The 26,459-nt window shown below is 28.9% G+C and overlaps 1 protein-coding gene across 5 annotated transcripts; it reads right to left on the reverse strand.

Annotated features, from left to right (window-relative positions):
- Positions 1 to 40: 40 nt before the first annotated feature.
- On the reverse strand, positions 41 to 25,861 carry Vha100-1 (V-type ATPase subunit a family protein Vha100-1). 5 transcript variants are annotated; one of them, XM_031992315.2, is made up of 11 exons: positions 25,506 to 25,861; positions 24,240 to 24,545; positions 8,165 to 8,265; positions 3,228 to 3,354; positions 2,969 to 3,145; positions 2,679 to 2,891; positions 1,831 to 2,599; positions 1,514 to 1,743; positions 1,076 to 1,295; positions 816 to 987; positions 41 to 669 (listed from the first exon to the last, which is right to left on the reverse strand). In XM_031992315.2, the coding sequence occupies exons 1-11, from the start codon at positions 25,620 to 25,622 to the stop codon at positions 567 to 569; spliced, it is 2,535 nt and encodes an 844-aa protein (XP_031848175.1). In that variant the 5' UTR covers positions 25,623 to 25,861; the 3' UTR covers positions 41 to 566. The 5 variants fall into 5 exon arrangements, with proteins under 5 accessions (XP_031848175.1, XP_031848177.1, XP_031848176.1 ...); XM_031992317.2 differs by lacking the exon at positions 8,165 to 8,265 and adding an exon at positions 13,042 to 13,094; XM_031992316.2 differs by lacking the exon at positions 8,165 to 8,265 and adding an exon at positions 13,695 to 13,780.
- Positions 25,862 to 26,459: the final 598 nt, after the last annotated feature.

Here is a 26,459-nt window from a genome sequence, read left to right on the forward strand (position 1 = left end):
ATGTATAACAATTTGACTTTGGTTTAATGAATTACACACATTATCGTTCATTATCATTTATTTCTATTATATAACACACAAATAAAGTTTCGTTATGCTGTTAACTCTTTTTCTTTTAATTCTTATTTTTATTATACTACATAAGCGGTAATGGACAAGATATAACATATTTAGTATATATGCACAGTTAAATGCACATGCCCATATATAATATTTATTTCCTTTCGTTACATGTCTCAGATCTAATTACAATTCGTATTTCTTCTTTATGTTTGAATTTCTTGGGTAAATACATAGTTGAGAATATATAGGAATTACAACATTCAGAATTAAGTTTTCTTACAATGGTTTTGTGAATATTATATTGGATGTAATTCAATGTGCAACAGCAAAAGAACTAATTCTTTTTATTTTTAAAATAATAAATTCTTCAGCATCAGTTTTCCTATAGATGACAGTAACAGTTAGATATATTTAAATATACTGATTGCTATTAAATATCACAAAGTAACATTACACAGAATGTATACTGTAAGTAAAATTTCTTTTCGTGGTTTAAATTCATTTTAATCTTCTGTAGTAGCTTCCGCAGCATCTAAAATAATTTCAAAGGAGAATGGCTGGAAACTGTATCCTTGTCCTGCATAAAATTTGCTTTGGAATTCGACCCTGTAAAAATAATATTTATGAAGAAACTAGTTTACTACAACAAAATTGAAATATTTACATTTTAAATATGTAAATACATTTTATAATTGAATGTTTTATAAATAAAAATTTTGTACAAAGAATTTACGCTATATAAATATTCATACCAATGAAGTCGTAATGTATGTAGAAAAGCTGATAATCCTTCCATAAGAACTAGAATACCAATGGTTAAAACAGCCCAAAATGCAAATACAGCCCATAGAACGATACCACCAGCCCATCCTTGTCGTGTCAATCCATTTCTCATAACCATGTTCCATAATACTTCTGATAATTCTAAGAAAATAAATCAAAACAGGTCTCAACAATTTGTAAATATTATATATTATGAATTATGTATTAGAAAATTTATCTTTTAACTTACGAGCATGAGCAAGCGATAAAGCCCATAAACGTAAATATGATGCAGTATGAGAAACACTGCCAAGAACATATTCAATGGTGTGAATTCCTTGATGAATAAACATTTCACTCATCTCTTCTTCTTCTTCTTCTTTGTGCCCACCTTGAGCAACGCCACTATTTGGCTGGATTGAGTCAACACCACCTTCTACATCACCATTTTCAGTTCCATGATTGTTTAACTAATAAAACAAAATGTTAATTTTTAATATTCGAAAAATTCTGTTGATATTTAATTCTTCATGATGTAATGCATTGTTATTTACACAATTAGTGTTTAAGAGTACGACATACATATTAGTTTTTCATGATCGAATTAATCGAAAGGTTTTGAAGTTTCAAAGTTGTACACATCGTAAGCATGTCGATTAAAAAATTGTATGTGAAAGTTTGTATAAACCTGGTAATGTTGCTGCTTTCTATTGTACATCAGCATGAAAGGTTTTGCTAATAACATCCACGGGATACAGAGGACAGCTAGAACTACAAGAAGTTTTTGGAATGATTCTTGACCATAATACATCCATGGACTGCACTTTTCTGGGGCAGTTCCTCGATTAAACAATACCATGTTAATGAAGGTAATTAATACGGACGGTGCGCAGTAAGGACTATGCTGTAGATCAAGACCTGTTAGAATTAGAAAATAATATATAAATATAGATGACTTTATTTTTACTATTAATATCTTTTCATTGCACTCGAGGAAATGCTTACCATCAGTATCAGGACCATACTTCACCCACTTGATAAACATAAGAAGTACCATGTACAGAAAGAGGAACGTCAGGAATACAATTTGTGGAATAAACTCACAAGTTATGCTAAGTTTCCTTTTAAAGTACAAGTGATTCCATAATCCAACAAATACACCGAACAACATGTGTATAACGCCAAAAATGATTGATATTTTCATTTTATACGAATTTAAAAAGATGATTTTGTTTTCTGCAAGTTGCCACACAGGATCCATTCCTATTGGATAAGGAATTTGATCATATTCATCTTTACTGCTGGGATTTAATTGTAACTCCTTATTCGAGTGTATTGTGCTATAGTCGTAGTTAATTTTCCAATATGACCCAAAGATGTTCAGTGACTTAGAAAATACATCGTTGTATATAAATCCAGTATACATTGAAAACAAGCCCATTAAGAAGACAATGTATCGTCCGCCGAAGAAGATGTTCCAAATCTCATTATCTGATTTCTTTGCGGCAAGTCCTTTTTCTTTTAATACCATCCACCCACCGAACAAGAACATGATTAATCCATGGCCAGTATCGCCAAACATGACAGCAAATAGAAATGGGAATGTTATTATGGTGTAAGGTGCTGGATTCATCTCTCTATAAGAAGCAACTCCATATGCATCTATCAAAACCTGAAATCCTTTCGTAAACTTGTTTGTTCGATTATACGTCGGAGGATCTTCAAATGTTTCCATACGATTTAAAATAGGCGGCACGGAACTGCCACTGCGTTCCTGGAACAAAGCACAACCGTTATAAAACAATTTTCTACGAGAATCAATTAAATCTACAGAAGCGATAATAAATACTTACAGTTCCGCGACGCAACGCAAGTTGAATTGTCTCGATATCTAGCACCGGCACCCAGCACTCGGCAATCAAACATTTCTGTGTAACATCCAAGTTGAATAAATTTAAAGTATGATAAATCGCCTTGATCTTCCGGACCTTCACAAACCAATTTTTAATATTCTTTGCAGCAGCGACTAAAACTCGATGACGATGATCTTGAGTTTGTCCAAGCACCTAATGCCAGGCGTAATAGGAAATTAAAAAAGATTATACAATAATGTAGAATGGTGCGTATAGAAAATATGACTGACTGTATTTAAATCTTCAATTCGAGTCATGACACCCATTGACATTTCACGGCGATCGGCGGGTGCTTCAGGGCATGGGTACAAAGTAGCTCTGAATCCTTCGCAAATTTTCTTAACTCGAGTTTTCAATTGATCTCCTTGGAAGAATATGATAAACACAGACTTGAAAACTTGGTCTCCCTAAAACAATACAGTGAAACGTTTACCGAGTGTTTTAAGAAGGAGCAAAATCTACACTGTACGAGGATAAATCTTCACTTACTGTTGAAGGATCTTCGAGAGGAGTTTCAATCTCAGCTTGACGCAAGAAAACATTGCCACGGCATGCCCGCCACAGCATGCGCTCAAATGCAGGAATGCGCTCTCTTAGAATCACTCCTGCGACGAAACTATTTTAAAGAATAATATTAGTAAGACGTTTGATTGATAAGAGAACGAAGCAGAAAATAAGATATAATACTATGGTTAATATACTATGTGATGTGAATAAGTCTAATACACACATACACGCAAACACACGTACATACACGCAAGCACACACTCTACATTCGTCAGAAGTATGAACCTAATAGAATAGAAAAATTGTTCCCACATGTTGTTTACCAAAAAATGCCATATTTAATATTATACGTCGATATCATTGGTTTTGTATTATTTTCAACCTGTATCGTATAGCATTGTAACGATTAATTGGTAGTTTAATCAATTTCTTTTACTCCTGTATCGTTATTACTGAAAAATGATGATTATGTAGCCATGGTCCTCTATAATGTCCTAATAAACACAACTGTTATAATTAATATATTTGATATATTTAATATACAATTTGTAATTATTCATTACAAATGTTTAAATGCAAGTAATTCCAGATAAGATAATATGCATAGTACGCCTTGCTTTGGGTTATAACAATGTACAGTATATAGATTGAACAATTATTTATCAAACAAGCACCTCATAAACTTCCAATAAAACTTTTGTTACATTGCATATGTACTGTATACAAACAAACACAGTTGTAAATTAGCGCTAATGCAAATACGTGGATAGAAGTTCTTACGGAAAATGTAAAAATTTCAATGATTAATATAAATATTGACATTACAGCTATTCGGTATTTCATTTATTGATATTACTAAAGATTTGCTACGTTAAGGGATGTTAGAGAAGAAATGTTTACTATTGAATAGTTATATAATCTCATCATTTTTACAATATACTTCTACAGTTATTAGCAATCAATAGAAAGGAAGTGCATACGACTGATATGTTTAGATAATTAGGACTGTGAGAGTATGTATTTATTGATTGTGTAATGTGACAGAATTACAGACTTACAGAAGGAGAGGAGGGATTAAAATATGCTACGACAGCATTTGCAAATTTAATCGGATTTCTATATTCCTAAGATCCTTCTTAATAATGTAATTAGTAAAATATTATTTATTTTAAGGTGATCTGTACAAGGCATTCCATGTCTTTTATATTAGAAATTATTAAAAAACTATTAAACAAGGTGAATCTAGTAAATGGGACAAGCTATAATTCTATTTCTGACGAAGTCATTTGACAGGCTCCATCATCGTACAGTACCAGTTTTTCTATAAATACTTTGGTGCAGTTACAAAGTGCAATTGCACTTTTTTACGAAAACGAAGCTCTATGTCTTTTTAATACAAATCGTTTCTTTTGAAAACGAATTTACTAACCCATGCAAAACATCCCTCTACAATTTCTGTTTGCTTTTAATAGCAACCGAGTTATAGTCTGATCCAGTTGTTAAATGTACCCTGTATATATAGTATTATACTTGAAGCGTGTATAGTACTCAACGAGAGATGCAAAAAATGTCTTATCAATATGGAACTTAAACGTAATTGTGTCGATAAAAAATCAGCTTTTATTGTTCATTAATAAATGTCTGTCTCGTAAGTAAATCTCCTTGTAACATAAAACATCTATCGAATGTAAGGCACAAAAAAATGTTAAGTATTCAAGGTTGTAAGTATAAGGTTCTCACTAATTTTAATAAAGACTCACGACAAAATGTAAAAAATGCGTGTCACGAAAGGAATATTTCCATATGTACAACGACCTATGATTATAGATGTAAGCTATTCATTGAAATGAAAGGAAGACGTCTCTAACATTTTTACTACGAAGATTTATCATACGTTTGCGTCTATGAAATGCGTACAATCGAGGTATTGTGAAGAGTGAGGTCAACAAAACAAATAAATTCCGTTTCTAAAAATAAATAATTAAGGGAAGTTGATCTTTTATCGAAACAATTGCTTTTAAAATTTATGCTGATTAGACATTTCTTACACTTTTACACTTTATTTTCTTACTTTCGGTGGATATTATATGCTCTACAAGTATTGGACCCTTTTTTAAACAGCCTATATAGATGTACAGATATTATGTTGAAGATATATGCATACGGATGCTACGTCAGGTACAGTCTACGAATACTACGGTCAACAAAGGGAGAATTGAAATGTACACGTCTGCTACCAGAATTGGGGTTAACACGCGCTTTATAATAAAATTCACAGTCAAAGGAAACTATACTCTTGTTGATTATAAATGAAAATTATAGAAGATCATTACAAATTGATGATTTGTACAAAATCTATTAACTGGTCACATCGAATTAGAGGAGAAATTGAACGTACACATCTCCATAAATATTCATAATTTTAATTTAAATTAAAGTTCCATACATATTCAACATGCAAAGATTGAAGTTAGATAACATTTATCTTCTGATTTGTAAGTACTTTAATAGAAATGGGGAACAAGATACTTAACATGTTCGACATGAAATTCGTATTAATATATTTTCGGAGGAAAATATTAATTTACTTTGAAGGTTTTAATAGAAGAAAGGGTTAATTCGAGTTACATTAGTACTATTTATGAATCTCTGAACATTTTTTTATGTCACTGAACTCGTAAAACGACGAACAATGCTCGTATTTAACATTTTTCATTAATTTCATTAGCTTTTAAAATATTTCTTATTATTATGAGTCGGCAAAATTATAAGAAATGCGTGTTGAATATTTATAAATACTTTACATGTTTGCCAAGGTGAATTTCAATTGGTGCACAAGAGTTGGAAGTTTTCCTTGACAGATTATTGAAAACGGTTTATTCAAGCAGCGACTGCTTTTCAGGTGCAAAACTGTATTTAATAATTTACATCTAAAAAGATTCATAGAAACTCGTGAGAAGTTTCCGCGATCATTGGATATTTGACTTTAGAATCATTCGAGGTCAGATTTTAGCAAACGATTTCTGAATATTTCCGACTCATATTTGCAAAATCATATTTCATAATTATAGATTATCATATTCGGTACGTTCACCTTCAGTACAAATACTGAGATTGAAAGTTCGTACATTGCGACAGCTACGAAATTACGTAATACGAAATAGAGGCGTATTTTAAGAAAGAGAAATGATTCTCAAATCACGACCAACCGTATCTCAGAAAAAGCTACAGTGGTAACTAGGATTAACTATAACAATTATTTGACTATTATTCTATTATTAATAATTAGATATGTAAAATTTGTAAAGAAATATATTAAACATATATTATCAACATTTTTATAATTGTACCCTTTTGTGAAAATTTTACGAAAGTTCTATAAAAGAAATATCACAATTATAAAAATACGAAACGAAACTTTGTACCTATTAATTAATAACTGTCCAGAAAGGAACTTGTAGAATATCATGCAGATAACTTTGCATCGTAATGTAGATTTTATAATGTAGGCCACTTTGGCACTCATTTATGTTGTTTTTTAAGGAGCTCATTTAAAAATTATGCATAATTTTTTTTAAATACGATTTGTCAAACACGTTAGAAACTTTTAAACAAATGTTTCAAGACCGTTCGTATTTGACTCGATATCAGGGAAACATTTAGATCTAAAACATAATCCACGTTTTGGTCGGAGACAGTAGAAATGGATATCTCATTTATATTGTGATGAATTAGGTCACACGAACAATTTGGTGTTTGTAATATTTATATCTGATATAATGCTAGCAGATTTATATTCTAATCCCAGAGTACAATAAAAAGTGCATAATTACTTATTTCTTATATCGTTTTTACATAAGTAAATATTTTTACATTCTGTAAGTTTAATTAAATGATTTGTAGTTCATTGGTAAAATTTTCAGTCATTTTTCTATTGAAATTCAACTATTACATATCATATCTTTCAGTGTTTACGAAGAGGTAAGAATTTCGAAAAAATATGGAAGTGCACGCTAACAACTATAAAGGCAATAAACAGTAATAAAACTGTTATCACAATGATAAGAGCGGAAATACCAATAACCTGGAATTTAAGATCTGTAACTAGCTATCGTATATTTAAGTGCGGAAATACCAATGAGTTAGACTTCTAAATCTGTAAGTAGCTGAAACACTGCAATAGCAATCGGTAACCCTGATAACTACACCATGTACGACAACATAATTCAATTACATTACATACTAATTTATCAGTACATCGCTAGAAAAATATCAATATGGTGTAGATTATAAGATATAAAGAACTTCTGATGTAATTAATGTGTTTCATTTCACATTTCCTAAGAAAACAGAAACCGTTGCGAATAAAAACTAGGTAAAAGACTGTTTTATTTGTTTCTAGCCACTTAAATACTTATTTCCAAGCTATGCAATAACAACCGTGTACAACGGTGTAACGTACTATATACCTAAACTATTATCGAAATTAATTTCAGAATAGAATCGAAGGATTCATTGAATGTTTACATATACAAGAACCGTTAAACATTTCAATGCATTATTATAGAAGTCATAATTTTCCGAATCTCTGTAAACGAAAATCACTACTACGATATCTGGCAAGTAACTGTGTTAATATGACAATGATGTACAAATGTGTCAAGTAGTATTTGTTTGTTTGTTTGTTTGTTATGGACGTGTAAACTGTGAAGATTCAGAAATCCATTAGAAGCAAAGTAACATACATCTTCCTCTGTAATAGAATCAAGTAAAAACATGGCAAAAGTATGAAATTCGTATAAGAACCAGTGGGATTTATAAAAATGTAGTTATTAGGGTTAATAATAAAGTCACTTTTATTTCGAGAATGTAGGACACAATAATGTACGGGAAGGATAAACTAGTCATGGAGTACATACCCCAGCTGGACAGGACCAAGGGCAGACTGGCGGGCGATATTATCATCACTAATCAATGCACGTGTCATGGATTCGGTGGGATTCAAGCCTGCGTGCTCTTGCTAACGACACAACAGACAAGACACAATCACATTAGCACACTAGACATCACCACAATGCTCAAATGCCATTCTGTTGTTGGACAAATCCCTTGCGTTTAACGCACGCATAGGTGTGATTCAAGATATCTTTTATGATTTACACACAGAAGCGTGTACAGATTTTCAATGAGCAAAATTTATCGAATACTGTTAGTGCCTAATGAATTAAATACTGTTAACAAACTTCTCCAAATCTCTTTCAACGAATGACGTTTGCTGAAGGCGATTATTTCAGGGTACTGAACACCCTCGTTCCTTCTTTCATGAATGAAAACATAGTTTTTCAATTGTAACAATATAATTCGCGCCAAATTTACTTATAAAAACGGTTTGAATAATATTAGTTAGCGCGCAATGAAGTACTATTGAAACGGGTCTTATAATGCAGGAAAGCCTCTTTAGATGCTCGCAGTTTGGGCATCGACGTCAAGTGCTTTTATGTCTTTAGCGATATTCAATTTTCCAAAACTGATTTCTTTGATGCGAACTGGTAATGATTAGCAAGGGTATAGTTACTCGGTGAATGAGTCATGGGTTGCTTGAAGTTTGGATATTGGGACATAGAATCAGCACGTACAATGAGGAGTGTATCTGAACGAAGATCGATGCTTTATATATAGATTCTTGTTTACAATCGTATCAAAAATGATAACGAATTAAAGATGTGATTAATGTATTTTTGGTAATCACGGGATTTTACGTTATACAGTAAATATAAAATTTTTTAAACTTTTGCAAACTTCTTTTACCTTTCCATAAAAGTTATATTTTTTCCGTTGGAAGCATAGCTATCATGTTTTTCAATAGCTTTAATATTGGTTTCATTTCAAAGTTTATTTGTCATGCTTTACGAAATCTACAACTATCCTTGGATTTAATATTTTTAAATATCTACCAATTGTAGTTATTGTTTTATTACTTAATCATTTTTCCACTTTTACAATTGATACTCTCACAAAATGTTTTTTCGAAGATGTAAGTTGATAAATCATTATGCAGAAGAATAATAATTTTAATAATAATAATATAAGAGAGCAGCATCATTTTAAAATGTCCTCTAATAACATTAAACTGATTTTTAGTATAACATTTTTCATTATATAATAATAAATATCTTAGATATACGAATGTATTAAAAAATACATCGAGCATTACTACACAATTCCTAATAATATTGTTAGAATTAATTTTTTTGCATTGCTTATCATTTATGAAGATTAGATAATGATTTTTACGGAACATCTGATTATTTGTTTATTTACACTCCTTACTGTATGTATAGATATTTGATAAACAAACATTTTTTCCTATTTATTTCACTATCCTGTGACAGTGTGTTTATATTTAATGTATCATACATATTAAAAATAATCAAAAAATGTCGCATAATTTTCGAAAAATCATTTATTAGAATAAAACATGTTTTCATTAAATGAGCAGGCAACTTCTAAATGTTAAAAACGTCATCCTGTAATAAATTATTATCTCCGTAGATATTGAAGTGTGTAAACACATAAAGATATCTGTAATCAGTAATAACTTTCATTTCGATAATGGATTACCAAACAATACTACATTATATTAAAGCTGTTAATATTAAAAATATTTGTCTATTTCTAGAAGAGAAGAAATACAAGAGTGTTATAAGCGCGTCAAATCGTATTTAATAGATTATCTGAAAAATCAACTCGTGGGAAATTATACCTGTTACGTCTAAATACTTAATTAAAAGTTGATTAGAAGTTCGTATGATACACTTATGTGAAAGGGTGAATCATTTTAATCTACGAATAGATTTACTTTGCAGGAGTAAAGTCGATGTAAAATAGCATGATAGAATTTTCATTATTTGAAGAAGGACGTTGCACGGTGTTTTTACTTGCAGAGAAAAATTTCAAAGAGATTTGAATATTTTAAACGAAACTGAAATTTTTCGGTAACATAATAATGTCTACTATGTTTATTGTCTAATACCATTATTTGTTTCGTTTACCAGTAAATAACAAAAATAAAACTTTGAATTATTGAACAAATTTCTAAGAAATTTAAATAAAATCATGAATTCCGAATCATCGCCTAATTACGAGACATGACTGTATGAATGATAGAATGATAAGTAGATCCCTTAGTTGATAGTGTGATACATGCTACTGTATTAAAAAGTATGATGACGAATAGTATTCGATATTAATTTCATAATTTCCTTCTACTCTTCGAAACCTTCGAAATTATAAGAAACAAATTTCATATGGTGCTTAGTCACATATGTGTTTTCTGAGAGAAATCCATCTATAGAAAAAAATGGGCCACCTCTGTAAAACCAACAATTATTTATCTGTATTACATTTCATTCTACTACACTATTTTCTTCGTCTGTATTTGCGTATCTGTAAAAATCCAGCGATACATTTTACGTGACCTTCTTTGAATAATACGGAAGAGATGGAAAACATTGTTGCGCAAAGCATAATGTAAAAGGCAAGCATAAAATAGCAACACAAACATATCGACTTTTCCTTTTCGACTAATACGAAAACGTCTACTGCACATTATACAATGCCAATAATTGTGAGTGCAACGTTTCACTAAATAAATAATCATTTTTCTTCTTTTTTTTTAATGATTAGTGTGAAGCATGCAAAAGAAGCTCACTACAAAACATGTTAAACAAAATACGTGTATTATTATACATACCCATGGCCAGACCATCATCATTTTTGTTATTTACAGAAAAAAATTGCTACATAACGATTTTTTTGTAAAATAATAAAATTGTTGTCAATAAGTATATAAACGACGAGATACCTCAATTTATATACCTTGCTTGAGTATTATATTGTACCTCAAGTATTCGATACAGTTTGAAAGGCTTAATTCTTAATGAATTGAAACATGTTATGTGGGCGATATCAAACTGTATCAACTGTTATATACTGTATATTTTATTTCAGACTTTTGGCTTAACAATAATTTGTCATATTTACCGTTGGAAACTTCTAAAACAATTGTTAAATGAATGTTATTTAATCAAGCAAACATTTATATTTGTCCTTCGAGTACATTTAACGTTGATTAAGCAGTAATGTTTGTATGACAATTGCCTTTCACTGCCACTATATAAGCACTGAATAATAAGTCACAAAAGTATTCGTAGTCTCACAACTATTAATTACAGTCAGTAAGTTTCCGAGGAAAAAACGTGACGAAATTAATATTCTTCGAATTATGGAATAGATTGATTAAACGTTACTGTTTAATTGTGAATGGCTAAAGTAGTATTTACAATGTAAGAATCACCTACATGAACGAAATCAAAATAGAATTCTATTTTTAATGTGATAATTCTGACAATATGAACACTGAGAATAATTAATAATTTCATACAATTAAACGTTGTATATTGTTCTATAATTGTTCTCATTTGTAGTTGTATCGTTATCAAAATTAATTTCTCTATTATTTATTTATTTTTTTCAAATTTTCAAAATTTCAAATTATTTTTCCAATTATTATTCTTCACAATTTTTTTCATCGCTTATTTTTTACTACGATGGTACATTTGTTTGAAATATACGTAATACGAGCGTTATTATTACAAATGATATACAAGAACATTATTGAAAACTTAAGGAACTCAAAATATGAACACACAGTGAAATTAAATAATTTCTAATTTTGAACACAGATCAAAGTGAATACGTTAGTAGAAATACTCTTACGTTAAATGATTTAAATATATCTATTTAAATATCTATTTTTAGTATTAACAATGATTATCTTATAAATGAACTGTTAATCTCCAAATCGATTCTTGACAAAAACATAAATTAAGCAAATAATTAATAATTTCAACATTAAATTACAAATAACCTGAAGATTGTATTAACCTTTAGGAGAACTATTTATTATTCAGTTTTATATATTCAAACACTGTAAACACGTAAACACTCGCAATCTAGTTTTAAGATTACTTTCTTCGAGGTTTATTGAAATATGTATTTTATTTGCTAAGCACTTTATCGAATGAAACATCTGAAACACCATACATTTGGATAATCTAATATTAATGTCTTCACGTTCTTTTAAACAAATACAGACTGTCGGAAGAACATCTGCGAGGCTGGTTATAACTCTGCAATTCACTTTGTGCAGTATCACTTATGCATTTAATGACTGCACCTAACTTAATTACATCAGAAAAGATTGATTTATAAGAACACAACTACATCGATCGTTATTAATAAATTAATAATCAATCTTGTAACAAAATAAATACCTATGTGGTAATAAATTAAAAAATTATTGTTATAGCATATTCGATGTATATATTCGTGTATGTATATATTACTATTAGTCATAATATTACTAATTATATATACATGTACATATTACACATATTATTAATAATTCAATTCAGTATATATCGATAGATAAAACTGTTTAAACACGTGAAACGAAAACATGGCAATTGAAAAAAAAAGTATATGTATATAAATATATGACATTTTGTTATAAAACACATCTTAAGATTGTATCTGATAGTCAACGTTTGTTCATTGTTAATATCATAAACATTCTTCTGTTTAAAGGAATTAATAAGTGTAAGAAAACTTCAATTGTTTAGTGACTATGATATTAGTGTTCCTTTTATGACTAAAGGACTCTGCTAGGTAGCTACTGGCATAAACATAGATCAAACAGTTTTGCAAATGCAAATAACGGTTGATAACAGCTTGCCTGAGGGGATTCCTATAGTGTGATCCTATGGTGTCTGCCGTAGTATACAGGTGCTGTAACCACAGAACACACTGACGTATTGTGCCCTCTACTTAATCTATATTCGTGTGCATATCCTAATTACACAGAAAAATATCATAAGCTCTACAATGTCTGAACACACCCTAACATTTCATTGAATATATATGTATATAACAATACGTCCATAATATCTCATTATCATATAACTCTTCATCTTTATTATCTGAGCCAATACCCATAGTAGAGTGGAGAACAATTAATTAAATTAGCCAAAACTTTTCAAAGTAAATTTATGAAATATTCGTGGAATACAATGATTAGCAGCGCTTGGTGTTTAAAACATAGGACATAAGGATTTTCTGAAATCGGATGATTCGCTGTAATATATTCAATTCTTCGTTTGAATACATTCCAAATATTGTGAATTATTGATTGCGACGTATTAAATGGAAATTATCCGCTAGGATATTAACAGAAAAATTTCAACAGCTATAGGGTAAGACTACTATAATGCAGTTCCGTATTTTCACAGGTTCCATCATGATTTTCCATGCAACCAGTGGAAATTTCAATAGAAAAACATTTAAATCGTTATGTCCTATATTAATTGAATTTACACCGCATTTAATTACCCGAGCTTGAGAGCCTGGCCGCCAGCGCGGAGGCCCTCTTCACCCAAGAGAGTGACTTGTTCTTCCTCACGGCTGGGGTCTGCCATCTGCGACACGACACCTCCATGCTCAGCCTGGCAACAGACACATGTCACCTCTCTTTTGCCCTATCTCCCGATTGCTCTCATACATTTCATTAACAAAATTCATAAGACTCACCAATCTGAATACAGACGATCATTAAACAATTTGGTAGAGGAATAGAAAATGGACATATGGAATTCTCAAGGGTTTCGTAATTCGGCAATCAGAAGTTCATGAGAAAAATCAAACATAATCGTCCATATTGTACCCAATGTGTAATTCATTGGATCCGATTCAAGGGAAATTTATAGAAAGCAACAGTCTTCATCGACAGTCTTTCGTTTCGTTCGTTTAATAAACAATAAGAAATAATACTGCGCGAGAATCATCAGATTTTCACGATTTCGCAATAGTAACATTACTTCTTACGCGGAAATGAAATTTTATGCTGTTGAACGGGTACTAAAGATACACGTGTACGTGAAATTTTCGCTTTAATTCAGGCTTGCCCAACCGGTGGACAAATAAAGAATCATAACCTTATAAACTTTATGAGATCGAGACTGAAAGACTCATTAACAATGCTACAAATACCAGTTAGACATGCTATTAACCTTCATCCGCCCCTTTAAAAAAATCACAGCATAAATGATCGATTTGGGTCGGAAGAGATCATAGGGCCTGATGAAGGTTAATTTATGCGCGGACCATAACAACCTATCTTCTTGCAATGAGGCGTAGGTAAGCTAAAAGGTTGGACAACCCTGCTTTAATCCATGTAATTTTCGGCTTTTGGATAGCAGTGTACGCTTGGAATCTCTATTTTACGTACACTTAAATTAGTGAACGCATGTATATTACCATATACGTACTGTAATTTACATAATATATCGTACACGGATATCAGTGTATTCACATATGCTTGCTTAAATAAATCCAGGAACAGTGAGACTTTCAAAACCAGTTAGTGTTCATTTTACAGCGATTTTTAAATTACGATTAAATTAAAAGACAATAAAGTTGAAAACTCAGAATTTTACTGTTTGCATGGATATTTACATTTTAAAAGCAAATAGTAAAATTTTTTTGTAATTTTTATGCATGCTAACAGAAGTTTATTAAATGTAATGTTCCATTTTATTTGTTTGACAAAATTTAGTTTGTAGTATTCATTTAAAAGATACAAGTAGAAAATAATCATGTACTATATGAATATAGTTATCATCCGTACTAACATGGCGCGTACAAAGTGCGTTTGAACAAAATGGCGGCTGTATAAAGACAAGAAACCTGTTTTCTCATGAAAATTTCATGTTTATTATTTAATATGAAAGTCTGTCGTAGATATTGACATTAATTAAATTAAATTTTGAAACCGATCATCACAGTATGTTTAGTGTTAATTTATTAAATATCGTCAACAAAAATAATGTCAGATCAGAATTTATATCCATTCAAATTAGTAAACATCGTAGTGTTTGTTCCTCAAACATATGCAAATTTGCATCTATAAATAGTTGTATCTGTATTACTTTAATAAACATAATTGAATACATGGGTATTCGTTTACTAAAATTTACACGCCTTAAAATACGAATACGTAAATACCTGCGTACTTAAATAAATAGTTATATGTAAAATGTAAATCCCTCAACACAATGACCTGTCCACTATTACGAAAATTACACGGATCAAAATACGATCAAGTTAATACACGTGTATTGTCCCTTAAACACGCTCGAAACAAAGTCTTCCAATCGAAATGCTCTTTTTCACGCATCAAGAACAAATGCATGTTACAATTGTAACTGTCACTTCTCATTTTAAACATTTGAATGTGGTTCCTTAGATTTTCTATATCAGATTATGCAATATCTCGCGTGACGTTAAAAATACCATATACTTATTACTATTTCATTTTACAAGCAATTTCTCAGTGCCATTAAAGATAATTTATCTTGTACCTTATCTTTATGTATTTCTTTTTTCTAATATAAGAACGTGACAGTTACTTAATGAAATTACTACGTAACAACGTATTTGTTACATAAGCAGAGCAAATTACACAAAAGTAAGTGGAAACAGGTTCTCTTCTATTTTGTTAAGAAATATTGATGTTTGCATGGTAATAAACTAAGTGTACTTATACACTGTGCCCATGCTGAAAGATAACCAATGGGTATCTTTTAAGATAATGAAGGTACGAAAAAAATACTTCAATCTACTGCGGTGCTCAGTTCATTAACGTATTTGAAATATTTACACATTTTCAAACTTTGAAAGAATCAACTTTTTTTTAGTAACAGCGTTTATTTAAAAATAATGTACGTGTATATACAATTAAAATGTATAGTTAATATTATTAATAACACATTTTGTAAATAGAATAGTCTATAATCTCTATATACAATGTTAGAACGGATGAAACACGTGTTGAATTATTTGTTTTGTAAAGTATTTATACCAAGTTTCAAGTAAATGGGATCGTGAAATAATTTTTTTCATACAAACTTTGACACCCCCTTTCACCCCTTTAAGGGTTACATTTCGAAAAATCGTTTTTAAGGTAAGTTTGTAAATCACGAAAGAACCTACTGTCCAAACTGCATGTTTTTAGTTTCAGTGGTTTCAGTTCGGCATTGATGAATCAATCAGTCAATCAATCAGTCAGTCAGTTAGTCAGTCAAGACATTTTTCTTTGTACATACAGAGTGTTCAACAATTATGGCGCTCAAGTTTTCAAGATTGAATCGCGATATAAATATGTTATCCCATTTTGATCTGTTATAACGAACTGTGTGTTTCTTTTTGTAAAATAAAATAATTCCCACCTAACGAAGTATAGTAACATTTCGTTTCGACACCGTGTACTTATGTCGGTAAGAATGGAATGTCGGGGAACGTATATTGTCTGTGAAAATATGTCAGTGAAATAGCGTCGATGTGAACATTGTTGAGAAAGTCTACGCCGCTTTTATAATGCGAACCTATTGCAACATGTATCATGTGACCGGCGAGTTGACGCAGGTTTGAATCGCAAGATGTTTTAACGTATGCTCCAAATTCTCAGTGTTTTAGAGCTCTCCCGTCATTATATACAATTATGTAAAAAAGAATCATCACCGCCAAAAAGTGTACGTTTCCGCATCATGTGAATGTTATTAAAATTTCTTTTCGTAACTTCAATACTTTAAGAGATATTTATTTCTTATCTTCAAGCATAGAGACACCGTATACGTATATACATATACACTACTGTTCAAAAGTATAATGTTAAAATTGGCAATTACTAAAAAAAAGTGATATTATTATAAAAAGATATAACATAGATTTCAGAGTACTGTAAGAATTATTTATGGTTTGGTTTCAGTAAAATGTTTCAACTTACAGGTTTGACTAGTAGTGTACACGTATAAACAATATTATTATACATATTTTAAAAATTACACTGTTTCTACTCAAATGGTTCCGACAAAATGAAATGTATACAAAACTTTGTATTATGATTACTTAACATAGCAACATGACATGATTACTTAGTATCGTAACATAATTCACAACTTCAATTATACTGTAATTATATTATTACGGAAAGCAGAAATTTACATGCTTTACTCCCTATTTACGTACTCAACAATAAAATACAGTGCTCGCGAATAAATACATCGTATCTTACGTTCTCGAAGTATCTTTCATACGAAATAAACCAACCAGTCAGATTAACATCTAATATACTCAGTTTATTCGGGAACACCCAAATATTTTGGAGAATACGAGTAATACGAGAAAATGTTTGAAATAAAAGTACAGTGGTATCATACAATGATAATATTTGTTTGATCTTGTAGTAACCTTGCGAAGCCCTGTCAAATTTAAAGTTTTTCACCCCTTCCCGAGTCTGACTCGTGATGAAAATTTTGAACCAATCGTGGATATCACCAGTTTGACTCAAGGTCACAACACAAGTGAGATATCGGTCGCCATATTTATAGTCCGGATTTTGCCCTGCTAAATGGCGTAGCAAGAGGTTAATTTGAAATGTATACTTTTGATGACATATTCTAGAGTAGCTGACAGAGATATCTTCAAAACACTGTATACTTGTGATGTTCGCGTAAATTATCATCACGATATGAATTTTTAAATTTGATATGCTGCTGGCATTATCGTTATCCGATGTACGTAAATACGCCATGAGAAAATACCTCAATTGGATTTTATACAACTTTATATGGTAACTTTACAGAAGTCAATTGGTAACATTTTTGTTTCATGTAGTTTAACTTCTTGCGAACGGTACTACCTGACGCGGACTGTATTGATATTGATAGTGATACGCTTGAATATTCGGTTGTAACACTTATATATTTTATATTGTTATGAAATTTTAGAATATTAAAGTAAAGACATTGAAACAAAACATCAACCCAGAGTTGTATTACACCGCTATATTTGTAGAGTTAAAGCCTTAAAACTCGATGTCAGATACAAGAATATATAATTAAAAGTACATATTCCTATTTAAGATCTTAAACGTGACTTTGACAGAGTTTGTCAAGGTTATCATAAGATCAAACAAACACAACCACTATATATTCCTCTTAACCCCTTAGCAGTCTTGGACAAGATTCCATGTGACACGATGTTGACCGTTTGGCATTTTTGACGAGATATCTCACTGCTTGACACTAGGTTTACGGAACTCGTCAATTTATCGCGATATTTTAAATAATATGTTTTTATTTATAAATTCACAAAAATTTTGTCTTTGGATGTTTCAGTTTGCAATCGTAGCCAATAATGGATGTTTTACGAAAAGGCATTCCGAAGCTAGAAAATAACTGTGTCATTTTGTAACATTTTGGTTTAGAAAAAATGCAAATCTAAGGCAGAAGATCACAGTTACACGCGGAAAATCAGAAGTTTTCTTAACTTAAAATTCTTGAAGTTTGTCTATGTTTAGGACATCTCTAGATGATGTCCCTCGTTGAAGGTATACGACTCTTGTTCAAAATATTTTTTTGTATCATTTATATTTGACGAGATACTCGGGTATTCTCAAATAAACTGAACGTACTCTATAAATTTCTACTTTCAGTGCTTCAAATCATTTTGAAATAAAACCAACATATTGTTCTATACAGTAGAATTAATTTTGAAAATACAGTAATATTTCAAAAATCGTTTGTCCCAAATCTCTCAAAAAATACCTTAAAGTGACGTCAAACGGCATATAAATGATCGTAGTTTTAATACAAATGATCCAGAAAACATTATGTTTCATATTAATCAGAAAAATTTGTCAGCATATTAACAAAAAGATGTTTATTAATATGCTTTTAAGGAGTAAATAGTAAAATAGAAAAATTGCAAATTAAAGAAATTCCTCAATAGGAAAGTGATTTTTGAAGTATTACCGTATAATAATTCATAAGGGGGATCAATAGTATAATCACTGTTATAAAGGATTAAAAAATTGAATTAGTATAAAATTCATGCATTCATACTGTAATAAAAATTTATGTCCGAATTTAGAATCAATGTAACTTAGTATCAAGTCAGTACTCTAAGAAACTCTAAGAAACTATCATCTGATATACACACAGTACAATATTGTACAGTAACTGTTAATAACATTCGTAACCATGTTACTAGACATGAATTCCAATAACAACATGATTCCTTATGTCATTCTTATACATTGTAATGATACTCATCATTTTTTGATAATTCTCAATAATACACACAACCGGAAATGCGTGTTCGAAATCAGAAAGTACATAATAACTATTAAATTATAATTGCTGTAATAATGACGATTTTAATTTCTTGCTTTCTTTATCATGAATATAAAACAATCTGTTCCTATCCTCGTAATTGGAACTGTACGAAGTATTTAATTTACAAAAAATGAATTTAAGAATATTTTAGCAAAGTTAATTATGTTAGAGAATCGGACGTTTACCCCTTCATTTGTTAGGTAAGTATACTAAAATCATTTCTTTTTATACTTATTACTCAAAACAAAAAGCTAATTTTAAACAAATTAAGATAATGTCATTAATATTCTTATTTTTCAATTTCATATTATTGTAATGTATTATATTATTGAAAACAGAATAGATTCACTTTCAGCTTTTATTTACTTCATTTGCATACATTATCAAAAAATTGATGACTATCAATATGATAAAGATTCCATTTTATATATAAATTCTATATATATATATATATATATTGTTATTCAATTTATTTAAAAAACATGCTTCATGCACACAAAAATCTATGTAATAAATATATTTTATACTTAAATTTCTTGAATAGTAAATTTTAAAAATATAATTCATCTGAATTACTGTTACTACATATTCTAGCTAATTACATGCATGCCATCTTTCTCAACATTTAACATATCAAGCTGAACTTAAGATCTTTTATATGTATATATATTGGAAACATAATATGCTACTATTAAACAATTCTTTCCTAACTGCAACTTAAAGAATAGTATATAAAACATATTGTAAATTAAATATTCCTAATTTGAAGATACAGTTTTAAATGAATAAATATTACAATTATTGATAATTTTCATCTCTTATAAAAAAAGATATAAAAATATGTCAATTTTATTTAAAAGTGTTTAAATAAAATAATTCAATAATTTTAAACGACAGACACGAAAATAATGTTTATGCATAAGTAAGTTATACAAAATAATCATCTTTTATAACATGTACATTGGGTGTCCCATTTTAATCAATCTATACAATACTTTTAATAAATATTGATTATTTACTTCTCATATCTTAATAATTTTTTGTTAGTATTTATTACCTACTTATATCATTTAAATTGCAAAATTTGTTATAAAACATTTCTAACAGGCTAAATAGTGTACACATCATTTATTAACTACATATTCATTTTCTAATTCCAATTTTAAGTATATAATTATTTGGTATAATTCTTCATAAGTTATTTTAGATCAACGTTTAGAAATATGCTATCTTCTAATTTTTAATATATCATAAAGGATGTACACGGACATTCAATTTTAAAACAATATTTTTTTTAAAAACCTGTTTTATGAGCGTTATTAATGAATTTTTCTGAATTTTAAAAATAATTTTGGCTATCAATAATTTGTATTTGTATTTGTATATAGAATGTTCTCATAAATTTTAGTTAGATTATGCCAGTATGTTTTATAAATAAACATAAAGACAGTTGTATAACAATACAAACAACTTTACGTTCATCTTGCTAAAAAATTATACAAGATTATGAAATAAGAATGTAGAAATAAAACCCAAGTTTTTTCGTTAGTGACGTACCAAGTTTTACATTGATGCAAGACTGGAATTTTTTGCCCATTGAATTTAGTACTGGACTAATTTTATTTATAATTTGTTTGTTTTTAGTTAATGCAAGATTAAGTTTCTGTATTAATTTCTGTCTGCAAACCCTTTTGCATCATTTTACATGTTTGTTGTAACTGTATAAGAAAGCATTTATAAACCCATGTTAAGAATCTTGTTGCAGAAGTTTATAATATTCCATAAATTTTGAATAAAAAATTCGTAACTGCAAAATGTGTTACATATCACGAAATATATTATTACAATAGAAATCTAATGAGTAAATCTTTTTTTTCTTTTGTATCTCCATCTCCCCGTTATATAAATTATATTCCTCATATAATTACAGTTTCTTTAATATTTACTTATCCAGTACTTTATTTGCATAATTGATGTATCTGAACAAGCATTTGTTATTTTCTTCGAATTTTTAAATTTTATGCAAATTTTATAAAATGTAAAGAATGAAAATATTTTATTGATAAAAGAAAATTAATATTGCAAATAACTATGAATAACATATACATTAATGCTTTAATTTCTTAAATGTAATGCATTATGTATAATAAACAATTACGTACAATAATTTTACTAAAGAACATTTACATATGTAAGTACTACATTGGAAACAACAATTTCTAAAGGTGCAACTGAATACTGTTATGTATGAACACAGGAAAATTTTAAAACACAATAATGTTTATTGGAAAACAATTAATATGATAGCTAGCTTTAACACACTTATACCTGAATGCAAAATGTTTTTGATGCATGTATTATTAATGAAAAACAAATAATTTTAAACTCAAATACAAAAGTAGTTTATTCAACCTTTAAGAATACGTATTGTAAAAATATCAAAAAATACGGAGGATACAGGGAGATAGGGCTTAAATAGTGACTTGTGTCTTTTGCAATTCTGCAACTTGGTTAGTTGGCAACACTAACACATTAATAGTCCTAAAATCACTCAACATTATTATTAGTAACACAAAACAAACACTTTCTAATCTCAGTCGTTTACTGACTTAGTATTATTAGCATGTTTAAAATTTTCTGTAAACTATCCTATCATATTGTATACTATAAAGTTGCGTTGTTGTACAAAATCGCAAAGCAATTGCAAAAAAGGCATTATTATTAGACACATATTACACAATTTCCATTGTCATGCATTTTAATTATTTGTATAGCTTGCAATGCTATACTTGTATCTACAGATAATTAATCATATAATTATATGTGTCAAAAGTGTCTTTCTAAAACGTTTTATCGCAAAGATTGTTAGTATTATAATGTATCATAAAAACATATCTATATATCTGACTGTGTAAAGTATGAGACTGTACTATATGATATTGTCAAATTTGTACATTGAAATAAAAACAATATATTTTTACAAAATAATCATTATTTAATAATAATATGTTTCATTAATATGAATGGCATATTTCAATGGGATACCTAATGATATATTATATTTTCATAATATTAAACATTTTTTAATATGATAAATTTTTTTAGATACTGCTTGTTGCCACTTAACTTTGCCAAAATAATTAAGAACTGTACACAATTGACCACTATAATACTAAAGAATGTCTTCATCTCTGTCAATGATTATCAAAAAAGGTTATTTCTGAAACCATGTTTGGTGCACGTTTACAATTCTCAATTCTTATGATAGTATTTGTAAATGTTTCTTTAATAAATTGTTCCTCTGTATCTCATTGAGTAAAACCATTGATATCAATTATACATAATTTTACTTAAATGTAAAGATTATTATTTTAAAAATATGTTGTTTTTATTTTGACTTACAAAAACAATTTCATATAAAGATATTTAATATTATATATATTATAAAATATACTCATACTATTGAATATGTTCTTACTCCAAAATAAATTTAGTAATCTGCACGCATACAATATATAATATGAATTTTGTTTTAATTCAATTATTCTGTTCAATTGTGATAATGTAGAAAATATATTACATATAATTCATTAATCTATGAATGTAATGATAAATGACAGAAGTCATTCCATAAATTATCTTGAAAAACGATTTTAACTTCGTATTTCCTAATTATTATATGTATAAATTTGTTTATAAGTGTAATTACAATGGCTATTATTAATTTTTCTTTCAATTAAAAAAAAAGGAATTTATAAACAATTATTTTTAAAACCGAGTTACATAAATATATTTAGCCTCATATTATTGACCCTACATATAATCTACGATAATTATAGTATACAGAGTTTCTCAAACTCAAGAAGACAAATTTTTTAGAATAAAATGTCATTACAACTGAGCATACACCTCCACAAGATGTAATAAAATCAAATTCCAATAAGAAACAATATAAAAAACATTTTTACACATACACATATGTAAAGTATACTACATACAGTCAATATTCTTCACCATTGGACAAAAAACAGTAAAACAATTTAAAGATCTATGTACAATATTGTATAAGGTCAATAAAAGAATTCAAATACCAGCATTGTTGCAAATAAACGAATTAAAGATTATAAGAATGACTATGACTATATTTGTTATAAAGAAATATTTGTTCTAATTAATGTTTTTACTATATTTTTAAGAATGTCTTGTAGTTTGGATCTAATTTTAACAATCTGTAAATTGGTTATATGTAGCACAAAATTAAATACATTTGGTCATATATCCGATTGATAAAGAGATACTTATATTTCACACATTAAAATCATATATATCTTTCCTGAAATGATCAATCTAGCAAATCTTAAAGTATACATACTTTTACATAGTACAGAAAAACATATAAAACCTGATTTTGTAATTAATAAAACCACGAAGAGAATACTTAGAATACTAAAGAATTAAAGAACTCTTTTACATCATTCAACTGAAAAAATTTGTATATTTCAGTTTATCCTGATACCTTCAACGTGTTCTATATTGAGAAGGAAGAAAACTTTTTGCTACGTATGTGCTATGGTATAAAATTTGTGTATGATATACATTATTAGAAGCATTATACATTATTACACTTATTGTAAAACATTTTTTAAAAAAACTTAATCTTCATGTTATATTATAAACATAAATTTGAAGGAGTTTTTCTTACCTCATCGAAGAAAACTTGAGTCTTCTTGAGTATATGCTTTAATTCAGTTAATTCCAAGAAATTTCGTTTGAGAGCTTCTGCATTTTGATTGACCTCTCTTAATTCATTTTCCAATTTTTCAAATGTTGCTTCAAGATCTATCATTTCTCGAGGCTGTGGAGCTTCTGGATTTTCTCCAGTATCAAGCATTGGGATACCATCTTTTTTAATCTCTTTTTCCAAATACCGTAATTTACGTTCCATTTCATCACAGCGACGTACTTCGTTAACAAATTTTCGTTGAAAAGCATTGACATCAGGATTGAGCTGTACATAAAATCAATAAACATTATAATCATATAGATATATTTGGTGTATTAAATGAAACAATAAAAATAAAAATAAAGAAAAAGGCATATCCAATATTTAAAATAGTTTTATGTATTTTCAATGAAAATAGATCCAAGCATGACATTATGGTAGTAAATTAATAATCTTTATTATATTTCTGTAAAATTTATGTACTATTAAGACCAACAATAATTTATATTCATGTATTCATACAAGCTCTAAGGTCTTCTGATATTTAAGTGTTTAAATAATGATAATCCTTATTCTTTAACTACTATATATTTTAAATTAAATTTTTTTTACATGTATATTTTTCTTACATCTACCTTTCTAATTTGACTGTAAGAAATAAAAAAAACGTTGTTAATTTGATTTCAATATTACACTTTGAAATTCATAATATTTATTTAAAAGAAAATTATTTTGAATGTTGCAAATATCAATTTTTGGATACAACTTATTTTTTAATATTTTCATTATATAACAAATTTGCAAGTATTTATTATTACGTTCTTCGTCAATGACAGTAATTAACACCTAAATGCACACGCCCCTGACATGTACAAACATGTCGAATTTGCAAAGAACGATGTCGAACTTTCTAAATTAATTTAAATTTAGAAATAAAATCTTATATAAGAAAAGATTTTATCGCAAAGAATCAAATTATATTGATTTTCTCTTGATAATTAAATAAGAACAATCCAAAAATTTATTTAAAATTCTTCAATAGCATACATGCCGGAAAAAGTTATACGTTAAATGGTTATGATATATACATTATTAAATAATACACTCATTTCATATTTTGCATAAACTTAAAGATTTAAATTACATTTATATACAGATACTGTATAACAAATTGTATTGTAAAAGATAATATGTACGGAATATTATATAAAGAAGTGTACATAATTAATATAATATGAAACTTACATCTCGAAATTGTACCAGTCCCAATTCTCCAAGTTCTGATACACAAGCATAAGCTGCTTCACTTTGCAAAAACAGTTGACACAAGGTCATTTCCTCGCTTCGAAAAAGCGATCCCATATTTGATTATGATAAAGTCGTAACGACTTTAACATTCAACGAATTAAATTAATTACAGAAACTCTGTTCTTTCGAACAAGAGTCAAAGGAAAAAAGTACAGAGCTGCACCAACAATTCACTGATTTAGCAGAACCTTCTTTCGATGAGCGTTCAAAGAAGAAACCGATCTCGTGATTTCTTCTATATGACTAATAATCAATGAACAAGTCACGAGGTAAGGTGGTCATAAACCACAAATTGATGGTGTATCGATTCTCGCATTTTTTGTTAACGCCCAAAAACACCACTAGCGACAGTTTGCGGCAGAGGTGTCGAACTGCTAGTGACATGCTTCCCTCATGTTAGTGACTCGCGGTTAGTGATTGCCCTACTATCTCTATGTCAGTGTGTACTTAAGTAGATATTTATCATTGGTAATAATAAGAGGTGGCGGACACTCTACCAATTAGAAATCAAAGAATATATAGTGTGTCAGTCATGATAGGTTAAAATAGTTGTATAATATGCTACTACTTTTATCACCAGATAGTAGCACCTAATGGTAGCAAAGTGGTATTTCTATGTGTGGTATTATTCTATGGTATAAATGGCAGGCAAATGTATATACCTATTTGGCAGTATTATCAATAATTTCTGGTTTATCTTATTGTCTAAGACGACGGAGTTTATTTTATTTCAATAAAATAATTTTAGAAAAAAATTTGCAGGTATTTAAATTTAAACTTTGTACATGTTTTTATTATACTTCATTATGTTTCATGAAAAGATGCTTTTCAAAAACCATATGCTTTCGCGCCCACTTCAATTTCGTTAAAATTTAATTTTCGTTTAAGTGT

Source organism: Nomia melanderi, chromosome 14 (genome assembly GCF_051020985.1).
Source record: "Nomia melanderi isolate GNS246 chromosome 14, iyNomMela1, whole genome shotgun sequence".
Taxonomy (NCBI): Eukaryota; Metazoa; Arthropoda; class Insecta; order Hymenoptera; family Halictidae; genus Nomia; species Nomia melanderi.

Bases quoted from the DNA above. Each gene is read 5' to 3' on its own strand.
- Vha100-1 (XM_031992314.2), bottom strand. From the start codon at position 25,622: ATGGGATCGCTTTTTCGAAGCGAGGAAATGACCTTGTGTCAACTGTTT. The intron at 3,355-13,694 runs GTAATTAAATGC...TCTTTAAAATAG, and splicing joins GGCCAGGCTCTCAAGCTCGG to TTTCGTCGCAGGAGTGATTC. The intron at 988-1,075 runs GTAAGTTAAAAG...TTATTTTCTTAG, and splicing joins TTTATCGCTTGCTCATGCTC to AATTATCAGAAGTATTATGG.